Genomic DNA, 23,924 nt, shown 5'->3' on the forward strand with positions numbered 1-23,924 from the left:
TTCCCGGCCAATGCAATTCCTGTTTTGTGTTGCAACTCTTCCAGCTCTGGGTAACAGCCTTGCATCAATCACACCCAACTAGGGCAGCACCGTAAGCATATCAGCATTGGTGGTTCAGTGATAGAATTCTCGCCTGACACGCGGGAGACCCGGGTCCGACTTCGGGCCAATGCAATTCCTGTTTTGTGTTGCTACTCTTCCAGCTCTGGGTAACAGCCTTGTATCAATCACACCCCACTAGGGCTGCAGTATAAACATATCAGCATTGTCTGTTCAGTGGTAGATTACTTGCCTGCCACACAGAAGACCATGGTCAGATTCCCGTCCATTACAACCTGTTTTGTGTAGCTAATATTCCAGCTCTGGGTAACAGCCTTGCAGTAACCACACCCCACTAGGGCTGCAATATAAGCATATCAGCGTTGGTGGTTCAGTGGTAGAATTCTCGCCTGCCACGCAGGAGACCCGAGTCTGATTCCCGGCCAATGCAAGTGCTGTTATGTGTTGCTACTTTTCCAGCTTTGGGTAACAGCCTTGCATCAATCACACCCCACTAGGGCTGCAGGATAAGCATACCAGTAATGGTTGTTCAGTGGTAGAATTCTCGCCTGCCACGCGGGAGAGCTAGAGTCGATTCCCTGCTACTACATGTGCGGTTTTGAGTAGCTCCGGTTTCAACTCTGGTTGACGGCTGTTAGAGCCATAAAGAGCACTAGAGATTTGTTACATTGCAAGTTTTTGGTTTTGCGCGTCAAATCCTTTGTTTCGAGCCCCTATGGAAATGGTGAAGAACTTGAAGAATTAGATCGCCATTACAACATGTACCGGTAGTCACGTGTATAATCATGTCAACAAGACCAGACGTGCACAAAGCAACCGGGAATAAAAGGTCTGCTCAGTTCGCTAGGATCATCAATCATCATCAAATGTGATCAAGAGTAAGTTTCACATGTTTAAAGTGTTTTAAAACAGTGCACATGTGTAATGAAGTACAGTGATTTACTTCAGCTTTACTTCATCAGCACAGCCGCTTGTCAGAACAATTATAAAAGAAGACACTTCAATCCTGGTTTGTGGACGTTAAATCAGGTTTATTTTGCACATTAACATGACAGATATCCATACAGCACTAAAGATTAAGCTGGATCCTGTCACATATGCGTGCAAAAAGAGTGGGAAGCTAAACACGCTCTGTCTATCAGTGTGTGTGAATCTGTGTGCGTGAACTTTGTACATTGACATTGTGGGCTCTGTTTTGACGGTCCATGCGCAGATCGCAAACGTTTTCAGGGCGAATGCATTTATGCTAACTTAAGGACGGGAAAATCTGCTTTGCGCCATGGCGCATGGTCTAAAAGGGTTGAGTTTATTTTTTTAATGATTTACAAGTGTGTTTTGAGAATAAACCAATCAGAGTCTCATCTTCCATTACCTTTAAGAGCCAGCTGCGTCACGCCATAAGCGCATTGCTATTAACATGACATAAAGTAAGTTCACTTTCACTTTTGCTCTCGTGGATAGGGAAACCTTACCGCACAGACATCAATTAGCCTATAAATAATTAATTTTGTTTGTTAAGCGCAAAGATTTGTTTCAAACTATTTCTAAATTCAGTTTTAATTTCCAGCAAACGAATTAATGAATAATAATAACAAAGTTTGGTCAAAATACTGAGTTATTTCCAAATACATCCGCTATGCCCCATATGGTCTAAAACCTGACAGGTGGACAAATCTAAGCTTGTTTTTAATAGAACAAATATAAATATGGCTATAATAAATAATAATAACTAAAAAAGCCTCCCGAGATGAATAAAGTATGAAGGCAGTGGTTTTTAAATTCATGTAGGCTATAAATTAATGTTTTGTAATATTTTAATCATTTATATTTATATACTAGATATATATCCTTATTATATATCCTTAATATATTATATCTTTTTCATATGTAAAGATATTTGCGTATTGCATCTTGTGTGTAGTGTGTAAGCCAGGCGCACTTTGCGCAGGACAATAGACAGACTTTGTTCTGGTCTAAAGATCAGACTATTTACAGTTTCTCAAAATAGCAACGCGCCAAAACACGCCTGCTTTTTTAGACCAGAACGCCTATGGGCGCACATTTGAGCGCAAATGCATTTGCTATTTAAACAGCGTGGCGCACTGCCTGAAAATGACCCTTGTGCCAAGCTTAAAGTAGTAAAAGACTATTGCGCTGCACCTTGCGCCACATTGCGCCGGGTTTATAATAGGGCCCTACATCTCAGGGTCGTGGTTTCAAACCCCACGTTGGGCGTTTCTGTTATCTTTCTGTCTCTCTCACAGTAAACTTTTATTAGGGTTCATATAGCAGACCTTTTGAGACAAAGTTCAGCGTTTCTATCACTGTAGGTGACGTTTTACTATGTCTTTGTGGTGCAATCAGTTAGCGTGTTCGGCTGTTAACTGAAAGGTTGATGGTTCAAGCCCACCCAGGCACGAATTAAGCTTCTTGCTGCCTTACAACTGCTAACACGTGCACTGGGCATAGATCCTGGGCCTCGTTCTGTTCAGCGTTTAAGATGAATTCATGGATGGATGGATGAGAGCCAATCGCGTTGCGGCATATGCAAATGAATAACAACACCGCTGTATTCTGACGAGCACACAGCATAATATAACAGATCAAGGTAAGTTCTTTTTGTCAACGTTTAAATCTACTGATAAAAGCTGTTTTGTTTATTGTAGTCTTTTGTTATAACAGTCTTAGCGTCCTAACGCTGATTTATTATTGTATGACAAGAATTTTAACAAAAGTCACCCTAAGTTCACTGTTTTGTGCATAGTGTTAAAGATCACGACCCGCACCCTGTTTAACATTACAGACTTGAGATACGATTGCAGAAATCATTAATTTGTTCGAATGTGTGTTTAATTTAATAACTGTATCTATATGAACATGCATATGTACTGTATATACAGTTGTTTGTGTTTATCAAAACGTTTGTCGACGCATCAACAGCATAAAGGTAGTTTGATTTTATATTCGCACATTCAGACTTTCCCCTTAATAATATAATTCCTTTAAAGTATTATTTGCAAACTCCAAACAGTGAAATCATATTAGAAGCCAATGACTATCAAAGTACAACATTGTTCACAGTCAAATAAACAGTGTTGATGTTGTTTTCAAGTCATATTTGCACGCTAATTCCGATCAAATATTCAAAGTAACATAGTAAACAATATAGAGACTTCTAAATGAACGAATGTGCGAATATAAAACCAACTTTACCTCTATATCAACAGTCCCCTCCCCCTATATTTCTTAGCCTAAAACAAAATAAAGTTTACACAAAATTATAGTCTTTCTCTGCTAAATCTTCATTAGCTATATGAATTTTAAGAATAAATTAAAAGCTGTAATTGCCTGCCTTTTGTTGCTAAATGTTTATTATGTTTGTATGATGTATAACTGTTACTACAATGATGTACCCATAAGATATAGCTGCTAAATAATAATGAGCTATATGAATTATAGTTATGTATAACTAATGTGTTACAGTCATTCTGCTCTGAATAATAAAATTTTGTCTTTTGCGGCTAAATGTTTATTATTATGATTACTATTGGACTAAAATGGACCCGATATCACAGCTACTGCAAATGCACCGCGCGGAGCTAGACGAGCATAATAAAAGGATTGCAGAAGCAGAAACCAGGATATCTGAGGTGGAAGACGAATTGTCCCCTTTCAAAACTAAACTACAAAGTCTGGAGAAACTTGTGCACGATTTGAATGAAAGGGCGACCTTGAAAACAGGGGCAGACGGAAGAACATCTAAATTGTCGGATTACCTGAGGGCATAGAAGGTGAAAATCCAACGCAATTCTTCGAGTCATGGCTTCCTGAGACCCTCGCCATCCCAACAAAAGAGGGCCGTATAAAGTTAGAAAGAGCGCACCGGTCCCTCACTCCGAAACCCCCCGCCACACAACGACCACGTCCTATCCTGGTAAGATTTCACAATTTCCATGACAAACAACGTGTGTTAAATGCTTCGCGGGAGCTGGGATCCAGAGGTTCTCCTTTAAAATTTGGAGACAGCACAGTGATGATTTTTCAGGATTTCTCCGCGTCTGTTCTCCGTAAACGCAGGATGTTCGACGAAGTCAAGAAACGCCTGAAGTCCATAGGCGCGGAATACAGGCAAATTTACCCTGCCCTTCTCAAGGTAAACTTTCGTGGCTCAGTGAAGGTGTTTCATGACCCAGCTGCTGTTGTGGCATTTCTAGACTCGTTGAATGCAACGTCTACCGATAGTACCTGAATCACCTGATGGGAGACCACTTGCGTGATAGTCGCCCAACTCATACCACAGACACTCACACATTAACGTGAAGGCAGATATTGTGAATTTATCTGGGTATTTGAGAAATATTGGCCAATAAGGCGTACTGTTCGGTTTATTAAAACCATGCTGATGTTTATAGCGGCACTACTGCTTAATATTTAGGTAGGAGTTTTCTTAGTAGTTCCTTTTGCCGTTAAGGGGCTTCTAATTCACAGTTACTCTCATAACGAGAGCTGGTGTGAAATATTTTGATGTTTAATGACTGTTCTATTGTTCCAGTTTTGTGTTTGTTGTATACTTGGATGAATCCCTTTTTTATCTCCCCATTTTTTTTCTTTTTTTTCTTTTCTCCCTTCTTTTTTATTTTATTTTTTCCTTCCTTTTCGTACGATATTCATGCAACCTTATCTATATAAATGGGGGTCACATTATGTTTATATATATATTTAAAATGGTAAATCTGAAGGTCTGTACTTGGAATGTTAATGGAATTCACACACCTATTAAGAAAAGAAAGGTCCTGACTTATCGAAACAAGGAGGGGTTGGACGCTGCATTACTTCAAGAGACCCACTTAAATGACCAAGAACATACTAAGCTTTCGCAGGGGTGTTATGCCCAAGCCCATTTTTCCTCTTTTACTTCAAGGAGTAGGGGTGTAGTTATTTTAATTAAAAAAGGTGTGCCACTTCAATCGGTGGAAGTAATTAAAGACACAAGAGGGCGCTATTTACTTCTAAAAGGGCTTTTAGATGGGGAAGAAATTTCCTTTATGAACATTTATTGGCCTCCTGGTCACCCAAATAATTTTCTTACTGAAGCCTTTGCCAAATTAGCAGACTGGGGAGTTGAATCATTATTCATTGGGGGTGACTTTAATTGCCATTTATGTCCTATTATTGATAAATTCCCAGCAAGGAAACTATCAGTACAGGCTAAAACACTTAAGGCCCTGTGTGAAGACTTTGATTATGTAGATATTTGGAGGGCTTGCCACCCTGCAGAGAGAGAGTACACTTATTTTTCAAAAGTTCATAGTTTTCACACGAGAATAGACTATCTATTCTCTCCCTAAAATATGTTGGAGCACATAACATCTTGCAAAATCGGAGATATAATAATATCTGACCACGCGGCAGTTTTCACTGAATTTTCCTTTGGAAATCAAAATAATAAAGCCAGTGGTTGGAGATTTCATCCATTTATATTAGCTGATCAAAACTTTATTACATATTTTACAGAGGAATTCAACACTTTTATGTCCATCAAATCGGTGTCAACTGAAGATTCATCCTTATTATGGGAAACAACCAAAGCATTTTCTAGAGGCATTATAATAGAGTACACACATAGTAAAAGGCGTAAACAAGCGGAACAAAAAGAGATTTTAGAGTCTAAGCTTAGGGATGCTGAGAGAACATACATTAATAAACCAAGCCCTGTTAAACTAAAGGAAATTATGGCGCTAAGGTCTGCGTTAGACTCTCTTATAACAAAACAGGCAGAAGTGAAAATTCACTTTGCTAAGCAGAAAATGTATGAACATGGGAATAAAGCTAGGAAATATTTAGCACACCTAACAAAGAAAAAAATCTGACTCTCAATCTATACAATCTATTATAGACAGTAACGGTAAACACTCTATGGACAGCATATTCATTAATAATACATTTAAAGATTCTTTTGAGAATTTCTACAAATCAGAACTAAAAGGGGACAAAACACAAACCACAGCGCTTTTCTTCTCGACACTTAATCTCCCCACGTTATCTGAAGATCAGTCATTACCCCTTAATGCCCCTATATCTAAAAATGAGGTTCTAGCAGCAATAAAGAGTTTACAATCTGGGAAAGCACCTAGTCCAGATGGACTTAGTTGTGAATTCTATAAGGAATTCAAAGACTTATTAGTGGATCCATTATTAAATATGTTTAATGACTCTTTCTGAAAAGGCCGCCTACCACAGTCACTGAGAGAGGCAAATATATCCTTAATTTTGAAAAAAGGAAAACAACCAAAGTACTGTTCGTCATATCACCCTATATCACTGCTAAATGTAGATCTGAAGATCCTTTCAAAAATTTTGGCCACCCGCCTTAAAGGCTTTCTTCCTATATTAATAGAGGATGACCAAACCGGCTTTATTGTAGGCCGTAACTCGGTAAATAACATGCAACGTCTTTTGAATGTGATTCAATTTGCTAAACAACAATCAGTAGAAGGTCTTGTGATCTCATTAGATACGGAAAAGGCGTTTGATCGCATCAAATGGCCCTTTTTATTTCATACATTACATAAATTTGGTCTTGGTGAACAATCTATTAAGTGGGTACAAATATTGTATAATGAGCCTTTTAGTGCTGTACTCACTAATGGCTGTAGATCCTCTATGTTCAAAATTGAGAAAGGAACAAGGCAAGGTTGCCCTCTCTCACCCCTTCTGTTTGCCTTAATAATAGAGCCATTAGCAGAAGCAGTACGGGAAAATAATAAAATTAATGGTTTTATGGTAGCAAACAAACCACACAAGATTGCTCTATATGCCGACGACATTCTTATATTCATGGTAAATCCTGAAACCTCTACTCCAAAACTCTTAGACACGATTGACAGGTTTGCAGATTTTTCTGGTTATAAAATTAACTACCATAAATCAGTGGCAATGCCTATAGGAAGTTTACAACAAATACCTCAAACACTACCATCATTTCCATTTAGGTGGGCCCCAGAAGGTTTAACATATTTGGGCATCAATGTCACCCCCTCCTATGAACAAATGTATAAAGCCAATTTTAATCCACTTTTTGAACGCATTCGAATGGACCTAGAGGATGGAATATTCTCCCTATTTCTTGGATGGGTCGGATCTCCCTTCTGAAGATGAATATTCTACCGCGAATACTCTACCCTATTCAAATGATTCCGATCAATTTTACACACAAAATCATTAGGAAACTGAATGGCTGGTTTAATTCTTTTATCTGGGCAAACAAAAGAGCACGTATCAAAATTTCAACTTTAATGCTTTCATCCTTGGCAGGTGGTCTTGACCTTCCAGACATTCGAAAATACCAATTAAGCGTACATTTGCACTTTATTTCTGACTGGATACATAAAGGACCCAGTGCAGTTTGGTTTGACATTGAAAGTTCACTCTGTAAAATCCCTCTCAGAAATTTGCTTTTTTTTAAAAAACTTAAATCAGTGAAAATGGCCTGCAATAATCCCATCACAGTTTGTACTATCAAAGCATGGCAATCTATAAAACAATTGGAAGGGAGATCTCGACTCACCTCAACCTTTACCCCATCTGTGATAATTTTGACTTTCTGCCAGGAACTGAAGACCCACAATTTAAAGTCTGGTCACAAAAAGGTCTCACCACATTACAAGACTTGTTTGATGGAAATATTTTAATGTCTTTTGACCAACTGACCAATAAATATAATATTCCGCAACAAGATTTTTTCCGCTACTTGCAACTAAGAGACTTTGTGAAAAAAGACACTACAGTACTCGAAAATCAGGACATTTCAGTTGTGGAAAGACAACTTTTTTCATACAGGGACAATTCCACAAGCTGTTTCTACAAAGTCCTGAAGGATTGCGGCTCTTTAAATACGGGCTTCTTGAAAGAGACTTGGGAAAGGACCCTTGATACACAAATCACAGATGATCAATGGAAGGAAGCTTGGAAAAATGCAATGTCCCTAAGTGTATGTAACAGAGTAAAAGCAATGCAACTGAAAATTCTACATCGAGCTCACATTTCTCCCTCACGGAGGCACAAGTTTAAAGAGGAGTTGTCACCAATGTGTCTGAAATGTAAAACCGAGGAAGGAGACCAGGGGCCTCATGTATCAACGCTGCGTACGCACAAAAACTTTGCGTACGCCAGGTTTCACGCTCAGAATCGCTCACGTTTGGATTTACTAACAATGAACTGAACGTGGGAATGTGCACAACTTCATGGCAGCTTTCTGGCTGGCGTACGCACATTTTTAGTGCGTGTCTGTTTTATTTCCATTGGCGACTCCCAGAGGCAGTTTTGTTAAATTGCTCTTTACAAAGTGTCTGAGCCTTGCAATGGCAGCTGTATGAGACGGGTTCATCTAGCAGGTATATAAGGTTTCCATACCATACAGTTGACCAGCTAAACATTAAAGCACAATTTGCAGCGGTCGCCTGTTTTCCCAATGTAATCTGAGCTATCTACTGGACGCACATTGCTATAAAGACACTATCTGAAGATGAATTTTCATGCGTGAATCAGAAACATTTCCATTTAATAAATGTGCAAATAAAATATGATGCACCAACTTATTGATGATTCCTACTTGTCTTTCTCGTGATAAATAAAAACAAAATCTGATATGTAGTGGGCGAAAAAAGAAGAAATAGTTCATCAGATGCTGGATTTGAACCGAGTTCATGCTTGAACGTGTCAAAACATGATGACATGAGTCTTATGAGCTGCACCACTGAGACTGTTACAACCGCTGCAACATTTTAATGATATAAATCACACAATTTCTTTTTTAATTCACTCAGTGTGATGTTCAGACCCAACTGTGTTAACCGCATCAGCTAAACTCTCCCACTCAATTTTTTTCTTTTGTTGTTAATTCCGGAGAACAAACTTGCAAATAACGCCGCTTTTCTCTGGCCTACCTCCGAAAGCAGCACCACCAATTCACATTCTGTTCAAAGTTTCTCTTTTTGCTTGCTTTTGCCTTTGCTTTTTCGTTGGGTTTTGCCAAAGTAGAGTCATTAGCATATTCATACGGGGGAGGAGGAAGGGAGGGGTTTTGTGCTCGTGCATGTTGCCAGTTTCACGTTCATTCGGATGTACAAAAGAATATGCGTGGGATTCAGCGTACGCAGTGTTTCATACATCTGAATTTTTTTCTGCGTACGCACATTTACAGCTTTGTGCGTGCGCAATGTTTTAGTATGATTTCCATGCAAGTCTTTGTACATGAGGCCCCTGGTTCATTGTTTCTGGCTTTGCAGGGAAATTCAAAAGTTCTGGGCCATGATTGAACAAGAAATTAGTGGAATTTTATCTTTTAATATTGGTTGTGACCCCAAGCATATGCTGCTTGGGATATTCGACGAGATTAATATGGACAAGCATAAAAAACACTTTGCAAGTTCCTGACATTTTGTGCAAGAAAATGTATTCTCCTGAACTGGATAACGGACAAAACTCCTACAAAGTCTTTATGGCACAGGGTAATACTTGAATATGTACCACTGGACTACTTAACTTGTGTCCTACATGGCAAAGATGTTTTATTTCATGAGAGGTGGGATCCATTTTTGTTACATATGGGTTTAAACATAACCTCCATAATCATCAGAGGATTGATTTAACAAGGATGCAATATCGCTACTTTAATTAATGCCCCCCCCCCCTTTTTTTCTTTCTTTTCTTTCTCCCCAGGTTCTGTTCACTTGTTTGTTGTTGTATCTGTTTTGTTTAAAAATTAATAAATACATTATAAAAAAAATTAAAATAAAAAGTCAAAACGAAATAGAAACTAAAACTATTATAACCTTGGTCCATTATCGGTGAATCAAGTCAAGAAGATTTACCAGTCTCTTAGAGTTTTTTGTTAGGATCTGTCAGGTTTTACCCTTTCAAACAAAGCTAGTGTTGTCCCTTTGAAATTCACATAGTTTTTCCCGGATCTTCGCTTGATGTTTTTCCTTACTTTTCTTCCATGTCACTCCAACCTTTTGCCAAGGTCTTTGTTTCTCTTTCCCAGGGATTCCTATAATAGTTTCTTATTCGCTGTTTATCAGTCCTTTTTCTTTCAGATCTCTTGATGCCTCCGTCATTGAATTGTACATGATCGGCCCGTTTACCAAAAAGATTTTAAGTTTTGCCGGCGGTGGTGTTTAGAACTTAATTCCCTTTTCATTCAGAATGCTTCCTTCCGGGATTCCAAAAATCTGATTATTATTTCTACGGGAGTGTGTTTCTAGATCTCACAGTTTCTCTTTTAAATTTTCTTGTATTTGAATGGATTGATTGAGCATTTCTTTCATCTCAGCAATGTTCTCCTCCAAAATTCTCCAACTCGCTTCTCCACTTCGTTGACCTTTTCTGTCGTTGCATTTAGGTCCGTGATAAGGTCATCCAGTTGTTGATTGACTTCTTGTTTACAGTTACTTAATTCCATTTTCACATCTTTTGCGAGAGAATCTTGGAAGGCGGTTAAATCAGATTTAATATTCTTCTGGAAAGCTTTGATGTCTGTAAATATTGCTGCAATGATAGGTGACAGGCTATCAGCTATCCCGTCCGTCTTGGATTTTTCATCTGTTGATTTCTCATTTTTTTCAGGATTTACTGGTTGTTTTGTCCTAGCCTTTTTGTTTTTGTCCCTCCTCCATGTCATTTAAATATGGTTTAGGTTATTATATATGATGTAAAAAGGAGGATCAATACCAGTGTGTATGGAAGCGCTCTTTCTATGCTGCTACATGTGTCGGCGCCTTACCAGAAACCATCCCATGTGTTTCTTAAGCTGCCCTGATTAAGTGAAACTTTGTACACACTGATCATGTCTACAGTTTCTCTCCAATGTGAATCCTCTCATGTGTTTTCAGGGTTCCTGAGCGAGCAAACCTCTTACTGCACTGTGAACACTTGTACGGTTTTTCTCCAGTGTGAACCCTCTGGTGGCGTTTCAATTCTGCAGCTGTAATAAAAGTATTCTCACACTTCAAGCACATAAACTCTTTCTCTCCAGTGTGGATCATCATTTGTCGATTAAGGGATGTTGATTGGCTAAAACTCTTCTCACACTGAGTGCATGTGAATGGTTTCTCTCCAATGTGGTTCCTCATGTGTATATTAGGGTTTGATGATTGGCTGAAACTCTTACCACACTGAGTACATGTGAATGGTTTCTCTCCAGTGTGTATCCTCATGTGTAGATTAAGGGATGTTGATTGGCTAAAACTCTTCCCACACTGAAGGCATGTGAATGGTTTCTCTCCAGTGTGGTTCCTCATGTGTATATTAAGGTTTGATGATTTGCTGAAACTCTTACCACACTGAGTACATGTGAATGGTTTCTCTCCAGTGTGTATCCTCATGTGTAGATAAAGGGATGATGATTGGCTGAAACTCTTCCCACACTGACTGCATGTGAATGGTTTCTCTCCAGTGTGGATCCTCATGTGTTGATTAAGGTATGGTGATTGGCTGAAACTCTTTCCACACTGAGTGCATGTGAATGGTTTCTCTCCAGTGTGGATCCTCATGTGTTGATTAAGGTATGATGATTGGCTGAAACTCTTCCCACACTGAGTACATGTGAATGGTTTCTCTCCAGTGTGAATCCTCATGTGTTGATTAAGGTTTGCTGAGTTGCTGAAACTCTTCCCACACTGGGTGCATGTGAATGGTTTCTCTCCAGTGTGGATCCTCATGTGTTGATTAAGGTTTGCTGAGTAGCTGAAACTCTTCCCACACTGGGTGCATGTGAATGGTTTCTCTCCAGTGTGGATCCTCATGTGTTGATTAAGGTGTGATGATTGGTTGAAATTCTTCCCACACTGAGTGCATGTGAATAGTTTCTCCCTATTGTGGACCCTCATGTGGATCTTTAGTTTGCTTTTGTTTGCCAAACTCTTCCCACACTGATTGCAGGTAAAACAACGCTTGTCTCTCATTTTTAAAATATCATCAGTCTCTAAATGAGTTTTGTCTTCAATTTTGACATGATGTTCCTCCTCTTTACTCCTCTCATACTCTTTAAACAGGTCTGAAATAATAATAAAAAAAAAGTTCAGCTTTTAGTAAATCATTAAAACTCTCAGTGAAAAGGAAGTGAAAACTTTAATTTTGATGCACATTAAATGTAAAAACAGCAGATAATATTTAGATTGATCTTGTCATATTAACCTCCTAGTGTCCATTACACACAAACACATTTAAGCAGATACTTATATGATTAATCCCAGAGCATTTTGGTCATACTGATGAGACATAAATTTGAAAGCTGTAAATGGCCAGTTTCTATTTGTAATATTCGTCATCACACAAAACAACATGTTTTTGTAAAACTTGTAAAGCAGATAGGGAATGCTTTTTCATTCTGTGCCTGACTGGTAAACCTGTCAAAAAAAAAAGCAGCTGAATCTCTGAGAATATTTGCCCCACAGACATGAGACATATCTGCATAACATCTGCATAAAGCCTTAAACCTGCACCTTTAGATGACAAATGTTCTCTGGTTTAGTAATCTGCATGTAACGAATGCAATGCAGAATACTAACACTTAACTGTTTCAGATCATCAAACAAATGTAAATATTAGACAAAGATAACATAACTAAATGCATTGTGCAGTTTTTAAATAAAGAATTTTATTCTTAAAAGGAGGACAAAACACTGAACTACACAGACTTGTGTGAAAATGTTTTTCCCCATTAAACATAACTTTATTTATCACACCGGGTTCAAGTTCTCTAGCCACACCCAGACCTGATAACTACCACACGTTCTCAATCAAGAAATTACCTAAATAGGACCTGTCTGAAGTAGACCAAAAGAGCCTCAAAAGCTAGACATCATGCCAAAATTTAAAGACATGTAAACACAAATGAGAAAGAAAATTCTTGTGTCATAAGTAAAAAAAAACAAAAAACAAAAAAAAACTGAATCAAATGCAGAAAAACAACAAGGGTTTATTAAGGAGTGAGAACCGGAAAAAGCAAAAATCAAAGTAAACACCCGGTCGGGTGAGCGCTGATAAAGTTTCATGGGAAAAAACAACCAGACACTCACTCACTAGCGGTCCTGGACACAAATACAGGGTGAGTAACAAAATAATATGCACACAAATTATCGATAACATACTGACAAACATGAAGGGAATGATGTGGTATAAACAGGAAAAAAGGGAAAAAAGGGAAACGAGAGCTTCTGTGACTGCAAATAAAAGCAGATGACATGAGATAATCTGTAACCCAGAACAGGAGAAGAGAGCAAAAGCGTGAGGTACGGTGACAGTACCCCCTCTCTCAAGAACGGCCCCTGGCATTCCCTTAAGACTCACTATGGAACTAATGAAACTGATCAATGAGAGAGCGGTCCAGATTATCCAGAGCCGGAATCCAACATCTTTCCTGTGGACCATAACCTTTCCAGTCTACCTGATACTGATAACCTCTCTTTAAAGCCATAAAGAATCCGATTCCATGGACCGAAGAATGTGAGCGGGCTTTCATAGATACAGTACATGTCCCTGTCGAAGGTCTGTAATGTTAAGCTAATTATTCATTAAAGGCCAAGCCATTCTCATACGTGACGTAGTGTTCTTTGTGAGACTGAAATGTTGGTAATAGCTGTGTTTCCATCCAAAAATGAGAACTAAATTTATTTGCAAAACTGGAATATTGCATGAAAAATACACAAATAAATCAGCGTTTCCATCCAATGAATCAAAGAGAACAAAATCGTCACTTCCTGATTAACTGGTTCCAAGTATCAATAGTAAAAACAGAATTTATTACGGTAGAAATAGTTACATGAATCTTTTGCTTATTTAATAAATGACTTTCCCCTCAGAGGACAATGAACATGTGGTGGCGTTTGAAGCCATGAGATGCAGAGAACAGACACTCTTGACACACTCCAGACGCTCTGGAGATCATTAATAATATAATAATATAATAACATGAATACTGAAATGGTTCAGGTGTTTTAGAATGACCAAAACAACATTTTAGACGCTCTGCAGTTTGCTCAGCCTGCTGGTTTGTGCATTCACACACATTTGTATCATCATATAATCTCTTATAACCAACCTTTTTTAATGCACAAACTGGAATTTGTTCAGTAAAGGTGCTTGCGTAGTTCACGTAAGTTTATCTTTTCTTATAAAATAAAAAGTTTATCCTACTCAGTTATGCGCATGTTTTTTATGCCAATATTTCAAAAGTTATGTGCATCATGACATTTCCATCAACCAATTTTTTTATGCTCATAGCTCATCCAAAATGCACTTAAAAATAGGTGGCTGGAAACGTAAGGCTAAGCGAGAAAAAGGAAAGGAGACTGACAAAAACTCACGAGTTTAGAGAATAAAACCTGCTACTGACCAGGTAGGTTCACAGAGTAAGTTACCAGGTAACTGACTCGCAGTTAAAGTTAGATCTCTTTCAGAAACTGGCTTACCCTGCTTTCTCAAGTTTGACTAACCTGCCATTTTGAAATGATAACCCAGACTTTCTCTCATTTCAGGGCCCTGAACTCATATGCTATTGTTTTAGAACTTCAATTGCCTATTGGAGAAATGACCAGGATTAATAAACTTGCTCCACAAACAAATGTGTTCATGACTATACATACAAAAAACAATAAAATAGGAAAATATGACTTTGCAACATCAAGCAGCGTTAGGCATGGGCCAGTATCAGATTCTGACGGTATGATAAGCTTGAATAAAAATATCATGGTTTAACTGTACTTTTTCCCTTTGAACAAAATATTTTCATTGGAGAAACTTTTACAATATCTTGGAGCAGTAAACATGTCTGGCAAAATCATTCAAATGAATAATTGACAACTGCTGTGTTCATTTGTTTTAAAAATACAGATTTATTTACAATTTAAAACCTCATAATTTGGATACATTTTCTCCTGGAGATACTGTTGTCCTAAAAGACTTAAAATAAAACATTTTTAAAAAGTATATACTGTAGGAACAATACAGCAGAAAATATTGGCGGTTTTAAAACCTTGACTTTTCTCAAACCGAGGTATACCTTGTAAACTGTCCCTTGCCTAAGCAGCATGACATGGTTTTTAGGATCTAAAAATTCATCCTTTAAAAAAAAAGTCTCAAGCAAAAAGATTTCAATGGCGGCGCCTGCTGGTACGTGAAGAATTTGGTCAATACTGACAAACTTTATGCTCAAATGTTTGCATATCATCAGTTTGCTGTAATCCATTTCTTAAACAGCAAAAGTCATTTTTAGACTAGTTTTAGACTAGTTTGGCCAGTTGTAGTCAGTGCAATGCTAAACGTTATTGTTCCACTATAATGTGTTTGTTTTGTCTCATGTCATTCCACAGCAACATCATATAGTTTAGAACACTGTACAATGTTTTATAATAATTAATTATTTTAGTGTCCATTTCATTCAGCATATTTAATATTTGGGGCATCCACGTTTTCTGACATACTTTAAACCAGAGTTTCTGCAGGTTTCACCAAATTAAATTTAAGACATTAAGACAATTTTAAGACCATTATGAATGAAATTTTAGACTCCTAAAGGGCTAAAGATTTTTTCAAATGGCCCAGATAGAAAGGATTTTATTTTCCCTATCAAAAAATAAATAATAATAATTTTATACATTTAATTATACAATAATAAATGAATAATAAAAACATTTAATATTTTAGATATTTCTTAGCAAAAGATCTTAAATATTGTGTAAAAACAAGCAAGCTCTACTTCACTTTTTTCCAACATAAATTTTCTTTAAAAAAAAAAAAAAAAAAAAAACAATTAACAAGTGCATTAAAAGTTTTTAAAAAATTAAAAAAAAAATATATGCACAACAGTCTGTCCTCAGCAGTAAATACATGGAGCACGTTTAAACATATGTTATTGTAAGGAAAACAATCAAAGCATTATGATAAATAGAGTTAAAATGACCTTTTTGAATAAAAAGTTTACTGTTTTATTGAGATGGATTGTTGGTGATTGTATGGGGTTTGACCAGATTGAGCAGCAAAACATGAACAAAGGAAAATGAAGACTTGTTTAAAAAAGATTTAAGACCTACAATACAACATTTCAGTAAATTTAAGACTTTCAGGCCTAAAATTTTGATTTTGTAATTTACAACCCCGCATAAACCCTGTTTAAACACAATAGCCCTGGTAATTAGTTTTTATAATATTAATTTAGTTCTAACTCAGAGAGAGAGAAAGAGAGAGAGAGAGTTTTAATTTTATTGCCATTTCAGCGTCTATGGCTATGTCATGGCAAAAGGAAAATAGATCAAGTAAAAATATTCCAACAATTAAAAGTCATCAACAGCAATAAATAATGTACAAGGTAAAACATATAAATAATAATAATAATGATAATATATAAGATAAAAATCTAAAACAGTTTTTTAGGATTTCCTTTTGATAAAAATTCTACAACTTTAGATGGATTCACGTTTAAAAATATTTCCTTTAAAGTCTCTCCAGATAAATATTGTTGTCTGATAACATTAAAAATAGGGCATTCCACAAGAATATGTTTAACTGTTTGGTTTCTGTTGCAATAAAGGCATTTTGGTGGTTCTTCTCCTTTGAGTAAATGTTCATGTGTTAGTCTCGTGTGTTCTAACTCAGATAAAATCTGTAAGAACTAGTAACAACTACTAGAAACAAGTTTAAACCCATAAAGAAGTTGAGGGCGAAAAGGGAATTGTGATCAACGTGACATATGCAATGGAAATTACAAAGCCAACACTATCACCGTAATAGCAGATATCTTCTATGAGAATACTGCAGGTCAAATATTGTCAGCTCAGTTAAACTTTAATTTATTATTTTTAATTAATTTTATATAGTGCCTGTGCTCAAGAACTCTTTACAAACAGTAGAACAAGAAAAGCAATAACTTTAAGAAGGTAGTGAAAATGGGAGACTAATAATACATAAAAGAATGACAAAAGACATGAGAACAAGTAACAAAAGAAACGCGTTACTGTCTTTCAATGAGTGATTATGTGCATTTAGGAGAACTAGGCAGCACACTCAAGGCTGCAAGATGGATTTAATTTAGTATTCTTATTATTAAAATATCTGAATGAGGATCAAATGACTGAGTTGGTCTTTGAGAATGAAAACCAACCTGTTTGTTCATGCAGATCTTCCTGTTTGACTGTGAATGTTTCTTCAATCTTCACATCTTCACTCTCCTCTTTAACAAACGCCATCTTTTTAACAGTGTGGAGATCAGTCGCTTCAGCAGGAGTTTTTCTCTGTGTTTGGACACTTCCTGTTTAAAATGAATAAAACAATTAACAGAAACAAAAATAACTTATCTTCAACACTTGCTGCAACAGTTTCTTTATATGAGAGTAATTTTAAAAAAATCAGGTAAAAGAGTGAGTCCGAGCAAGAAACAATGAGCTGATTAAAAGTAGTACTCCGTTTATTATATATAGTGATGTATACTTAGAATGGATTGACATTATGCTATTGAATCAAGTAAACATTCATCATTAAGACACTTATTACACACTTTTCTGTTGCTTTATTCAAACAATATAGGTAATATAAACCATAAAGTTAGTTTTATATTTACACACTCGTTCATTTAGAAGTCTCTATATTATTTACCATGTTACTTTGAATATTCGATGCAAGTGTGAATTAAAAACAACATTAACACTGTTTATTTGACTGTGAACAATGTTGTACTTTGATAGTCATTTGCTGCTAATATGATTTCGCTATTTAGAGTTTGCAAATAATACTTTTAGGAAATTAGATTAAGTGGAAGTCAGAATGTGCGAATATAAAACCAACTTTACCTCTATGTAAAATAGTAACGTTGTATAAAGGGTTAAAATAATATTGTAAACAGCAGGTACATAATTTAGCATCGGATGAAAAAACCTTAAACTGTAATCAATCGGTTTATATAAGTGTAAACGCTTGAAAACAAACCTTTCTCCTGTTGAAATAAAGCAATAGTATGATCCTGCACAACTGGAGTAGCTGCACTCTCAGGACCGCATGTTTAGGACCGCATTTTTAGGACCCTAGTTTTTTGCGAAAGCGCCACCTACCGGATTGGATGACATAGTGAAACTGCATTTCTAGGACCCGTTTTGTAACTGCGCCACCTACCGAATTGGATTATATAGCGGAAACTTTCAGGCACTTTTATTACAGAGGTTAAAGTGTAAAACGCCTGCTTTAAGTAACAATTTTAAAATGAAACAAATGAATTTACACCTAAAATATAAATTAATAAATAGAGTTGAGTGCCTTAAAAGTCTTAAATTCCTTGAAAAATACTGTATTTTGATGAACCCCATTACATTGAACTAATTAGCTCAGTATTAAGGAAAATAAATTGAAATCAAATGGGATCAGCATTTGCAGTTACTAATTTAAAACCAGGTTGTAAAGGTTTTAGAGAGACAAGACGCAAGGAAGATTCAAGAATGTACATTTATATAAATATCCACACTTTTATTTTTATTAATGCAATTCAACCACAAAAATGACTCCACTGTTTATTCAGTTGCTGCATTCAGACTGGCTGTAGACTTTAGCTCCTGTGAATGAGAGTGAAGAAGAAAGTTCAAGTATATATATATATATATACACACATATACATACATATATACATACATAAATACATACATATAAATACACACACACACACACACACACACACACACACACACACACACACACATACATACATATATATATACATACACACTGGGGTAAATAAGTATTCAACAAGTTCCCATTTTTCTCAGAAAACATATTTCTAAAGGTGCTATTGACCTGAAAACCGAAGAACAAAATATATATGAATAGAAAACAAATCTAATTACTTTACAAATTGTTATCAACATCTGGTGAAAATTTCAAGTCAACAGCACCTTTATAAATATGTTTTCTGAGAAAAATGGAAATGTGTTGAATATTCAATTCAATTTCAATTAATTTTATCTTTATTTCTAAAGCACTTTTACAATGTAGATTGTGTCAAAGCAGCTTAACATTTATTAAATTCAGTTCAGTTCAGTGTGGTTTAGTATTCACTGCTGAAAGTCCAAACACTAAAAAAAGCAAATCCACTGTTGAGTTAACATATATACCAGTAACAAAAAGGCTCTTTGAGCATTGTGCAAAATTAACCATATTCTGACCTGTAATGATAATCTTTACCAGAAAGAAAGACCTGCTCAGCATCATCCAAAGACCAGCTCCTCAAGACACCCAGAGGATGTACGATGGCCTTTGAAAAAAAAATCATTAAATATGAACTAAAATACCACCACAGAACAGCAAATCATTTTACATGGATTATTAAATGAGTAGCACCCAGCATGCAGTTTATATACTTATTTGGCCAGACATTCCTCTGGAAAATGAACACCACAGATAATCTGCACTTCATCATAGATATGCTATAAACTCAAGAACACAGCTAGCATTTGTAACTGTATTTATAAACTGCTTATCAATGTCTATTAAATGTAGAGTTAATGCTAAACAAATAAAATATTAATAAATTAACTAGTTATTAAATGCTTAATAATTATTTATTTATAGTATGCAGATGTTATAAAGTGTTACTCAACAGTTTGAGATAACCTCAATGAAAATATTCCTGTAGTTTGTTTTCTTTTCCTCCTACAATGAGCCTAAGCAATCCAATCATATTGGCCATCACTTCTTTTTCGCCAGGTAAAACATACCTGATATAAATTAAAGATATGAGACTCTATATGGTTAAGACCTGCAGAATAAGCCTAACTTTCAGAATCTCATTCATCACTGTAAAACGATGACAAAACATCAGGCTAATAACACATACAGTATTGTGGGGCAAACAGGCAGTCAGCACAATTTTTAATGTGCTAATGTAATACAACGAATAACACGAATTCAGTAAAATATAGATAAATCTAAAACTCTTACATCAAACGTGCTTTTACCATCTCAGTTTAATGCATGTCACTAAGCACATTAGCCGTTAAGTCAACAAGCCATTAAATCAACAATGTTTCATTAAACCATGGTCACGAGTTACGAACGACGTATAATCAAACTAGAAAACGAACTCTAGAAAATTATTAACAGTTATAGCAGCTCTCACTCTGGCTGTGTAAAATTATCCATATTTATTATTATAATATTTTATTCTTCTTCTGGAAAAAAAATCGTCACGTAACATTTTTGTCCCAGACCCTTAAAAGTGGGGTAAATCATGCAGGCTAATCTGGCATTTCTGCATAAACTCACAGTATAAAACAGCAGCATTACAAAATAAACACATACTTTAACAGTTTAAAATAAAACTTAATAGAAAAATCGGTACTTACACTTTCCTTGTCATCCGTGTCGTCCATTAGCGCATCCATGATCCAATCCGACAGGTAACGCTGTCACAAAAAACTAGGGTCCTAAAGATGCGGTCCTAAAAATGCGGTCCTGAGAGTGCAGCCACTCCAGTTGTGCAGGATTACCCTTCTCAAATAAAGCGCAAAAGCGGCGCCGCCTTATGACGTCACAGCACCCCGCCAAAATAAAAGTCTTTTTGTTCAGCTTTTTTTTTGCTACTGTCATGAATCATGACTTATTGATAAATTTCTCCCTTGTTTTCACTTTACACTATATCAGCTCTCTCTCTCACACACAGACATATTTAGTATTTGAAGCTGATCAAAACATTTTAAAGATAATTTTGAAAAACCTTTTTAATTCACTTTATGACGACTTGCATGTCTATAACACATTACTAAATCTCATCCTTGTGATTAGGGTCTTTCCTATTTCTACAACTTCCTGAGTTTTTTATATATGAATTGTTGTCTCTTAGTGTCTGTTTCTTGTCATTCTTTATCTTCTGGAATCATATTTAACTTTACCTTAAAGAAGCATTAAAGGGGTAGTTCACAAAAATTACAATTCTGTCATTTACTCATCTCTACCAGTTCCAAACCTGTTTGAGTTTCTTCTGCTGAATGAGTTTCTTCTGCAGAATGCAGATATACTGAAGAATACATGGGGCAAAAATGTCTTCACCCAAGTGATCAACATTTTGTTTTAGTTCCTGCCTGACTGCTTGAGTCCATAAAGTGATTATTTTCAATTTACACACCGGTTTCTCTTTTCTTTCAGATTTTACCTCATAACTAGGGCCAAACAGAATCTTGACCTTTTTTGCTACTTCTTCTGAGAATTTAGTATAAAAAATAAATAAATAAATAAATAAAAACTGCGGATTTATGTGGTTTTATTTGGGAGTATCTTAATTAAAAGCTTTTTACAAAGCAAATCTATCTAGATCCACCTGTTTGGTAAACAAAGCAAGTCTCTTCTATAATATCTCTACTAAAAGACAGAAAATATTACTTTACACACTGTATTGTAGAGAAATTAAATAAACATTTTCATATTAGTTAATAATATTACTGAAATTAATTTAAAAAACTGAAAAAATAAATAAATAAATGTACACACATTTATACAAGTAAATAAATAGACTCAATGATGGGCTAAAATTCTGTGAATTTCTGTGCACACAGATTTTATGTGGGCCTACTCATAACCTTCTGGCGTTTCTATAAAAAATGTCACATTCTATTGGTGCATATAAATATGCTGCTTTTACATCCATCAGGTGAGCAATCAGGGGCAATGCGGTGGCCCATGGATAGCATGTTCACCTCACAGCAAGAAGGTCACTGGTTTGAGCCTCGGCTGGGTCGGTTGGCATTTCTGTGTGGAGTTTGCATGTTCTCAATGTGTTCGCATGTGTGTGCTCCGGTTTCCCCAAGTCCAAAGACATGTGGTATAGGTGAATTGGGTAAAAGCTCAAATTGACTCTAGTGTGAGTGTGTTTGTGTGTGTGAGTGGATGTTTCCCAGGGATGGGTTGCAGCTGGGAGGGCCTTTGCTGTCTAAAACATGTCCTGGATAAGTTGGCGGCTCATTCCGCTGTGGTGACCCCAGATTAATAGAGACTAAGCCGAAAAGAAAATCAATGAATGGTGAACAATCAGATTTTTTTGCACAGCTTTTGCATTAACACTCTTATACTAGTCAGTTGGAGAAAAAATCTTGTCATAGTTCACACCTTTTTGCTGGCTGTACCATTTGGCAAAATACCATGTCTTGTATTTGTCAGACCATCACTATCTCTCTCAATTGTAAAAAAACAATTTACCCCCTTATTCTTTGCCTTTAGTTAGGTTGGTAAGAGTAAATGTTACAATTTCTTTTAACGATTGCATGTCTTCATTCATAGCTTTAACCCATGTGAGCGACAGTTCATGTGTTCATATAAACTGTGTCGCTCACATGCTGCAGAGAAGTGTGTAAGAATCAGCTCTTTGGTTTAAATCATGTTTAAACGTTGGGGATTCGAATCAAAGATTCGAACATGATTCACATAGAATTATTTAAAGCTTACACTTAACTTTAGTATTTGTCCAGCAAATAGAACGTTTAGTGTAAAGCAGTTCTGTATTATATTATTACGTGGCCAACAATAACAATATAAAAACAGTATCTAATTATTTAATAAGCAAGGTAGCAGTATCTGAAGCTGAGGCATTAACTTATAAAGCACACAACACACCAACACGGATCTTAAAACGAAACAAAAGTTTATTGCTACTCTATAACACAAAGTACTAATCTACGTAAAACAAACAAACGCACATACATACACACACGCACAAGCAGTTTGAGGAGAGTTTTGACTGAGTGGATTTAACTTCTAGCCTTTGCTAAGTTCTTAGCATTGCAACCTGAGAGAAACCATAAAAGCAGAGAATTTCGCTATTCTTTACTACTTAAACATAATTCACACCAGAGTCAGCAATGGATAGAAACCTTGTTTGTGCTACTTGCGTTCTGATGTAATTTGGTTTCCTCTACTGGTCCAAAGGGAAATCCCGGCGAAGCTGATTGGTCAGCGTAGCAACTTCAGTGACGTGATGGAATTCCCTTGTCGGTGAAGAGGGGTTTCCTTAGTCGGTTGCTAGGGATATAGATGTTGGACAAAGCGGCGTTCGAAGTCCTTCCTGGGTTCCTGTAGTTAGGATGAGTTTCAGAGTTTGGATGTGTTGACCCGATGGCTTGTTGTTGAAGCGGTTGCACAAGCAGATCGGGGGTCGAGCCGGCAGCAAGTGAAGGTCGCGGTCTGCTCCGTGATGTAACGAGGCTTCCGGCGAGGCGATGTAACGGCCACAGCACGAGAAGAGCGACGTCCGGGCAGCGACGGCGGTGACGACTGGCAAAGATGACCGGCAAAAGCCGACGATGAAATTCTTTTGTTCAAAGTTTTATAGGCTTTGGTAGAGGCTGGGTCTACACAATACTTGTCCAATCAGAGAAGGTGCGGGGTGGAGTCACACCCCAATTCTGCCCTCTAGGAGGCCGGGTTGACACCTGGTGTGGGTGCTGCTTTGATAGCATAGTGGTTAAAATAAAGTCTTATAACGTCAACACTTTTCATAGTATGGTTTCTTTATATAAACCAATGCATTCGAAATGTTCCTAGCTTTCAATCGATACCAAACATGAAGTATTTCACAAACATTCTGTAGATTTCATTTGTCACTGAGGGCTATTACTCAATAACTATCCATAACAGTTTTGTTAAACACATGGAACATGTACACACAAAAACCTACAGAAACATAAAGCAAACGTACATTACTCAAATAAACTGTTTTACTTAAATGTCCATTAAACTTTGGAAGCGTTTCTGATCGCTTCTGTGTCTGCCTGAGAATGTGTATTCCTTGCAGACGCCAAAGGACAAGCGAACCAAAAGGTACTTCTCAAAAACCGGTT

At 36.6% G+C, this 23,924-nt stretch overlaps 2 protein-coding genes across 3 annotated transcripts in view; one reads left to right on the plus strand and one right to left on the minus strand.

Moving 5' to 3' along the window:
• The window catches only part of LOC141381695 (uncharacterized), a 287,837-nt gene that overhangs the window by 117,223 nt on the left and 146,690 nt on the right, over positions 1 to 23,924 (plus strand). The gene's annotated exons all lie outside the window — the stretch shown is intronic.
• LOC148682142 (uncharacterized) lies at positions 1,081 to 20,485 on the minus strand. 2 transcript variants are annotated; one of them, XM_088650451.1, is made up of 5 exons: positions 20,442 to 20,485; positions 19,263 to 19,351; positions 18,040 to 18,656; positions 17,219 to 17,365; positions 1,081 to 12,115 (listed from the first exon to the last, which is right to left on the minus strand). In XM_088650451.1, the coding sequence occupies exons 4-5, from the start codon at positions 17,301 to 17,303 to the stop codon at positions 10,911 to 10,913; spliced, it is 1,290 nt and encodes a 429-aa protein (XP_088506577.1). In that variant the 5' UTR covers positions 17,304 to 17,365; positions 18,040 to 18,656; positions 19,263 to 19,351; positions 20,442 to 20,485; the 3' UTR covers positions 1,081 to 10,910. The 2 variants fall into 2 exon arrangements, with proteins under 2 accessions (XP_088506577.1, XP_088506578.1); XM_088650452.1 differs by lacking the exons at positions 19,263 to 19,351; positions 20,442 to 20,485 and having other exon boundaries at positions 1,081 to 11,141; positions 11,309 to 12,115; positions 18,040 to 18,100.

Source organism: Danio rerio, chromosome 4 (assembly GCF_052040795.2).
Source record: "Danio rerio strain M-AB ecotype USA chromosome 4, GRCz13ab, whole genome shotgun sequence".
Taxonomy (NCBI): Eukaryota; Metazoa; Chordata; class Actinopteri; order Cypriniformes; family Danionidae; genus Danio; species Danio rerio.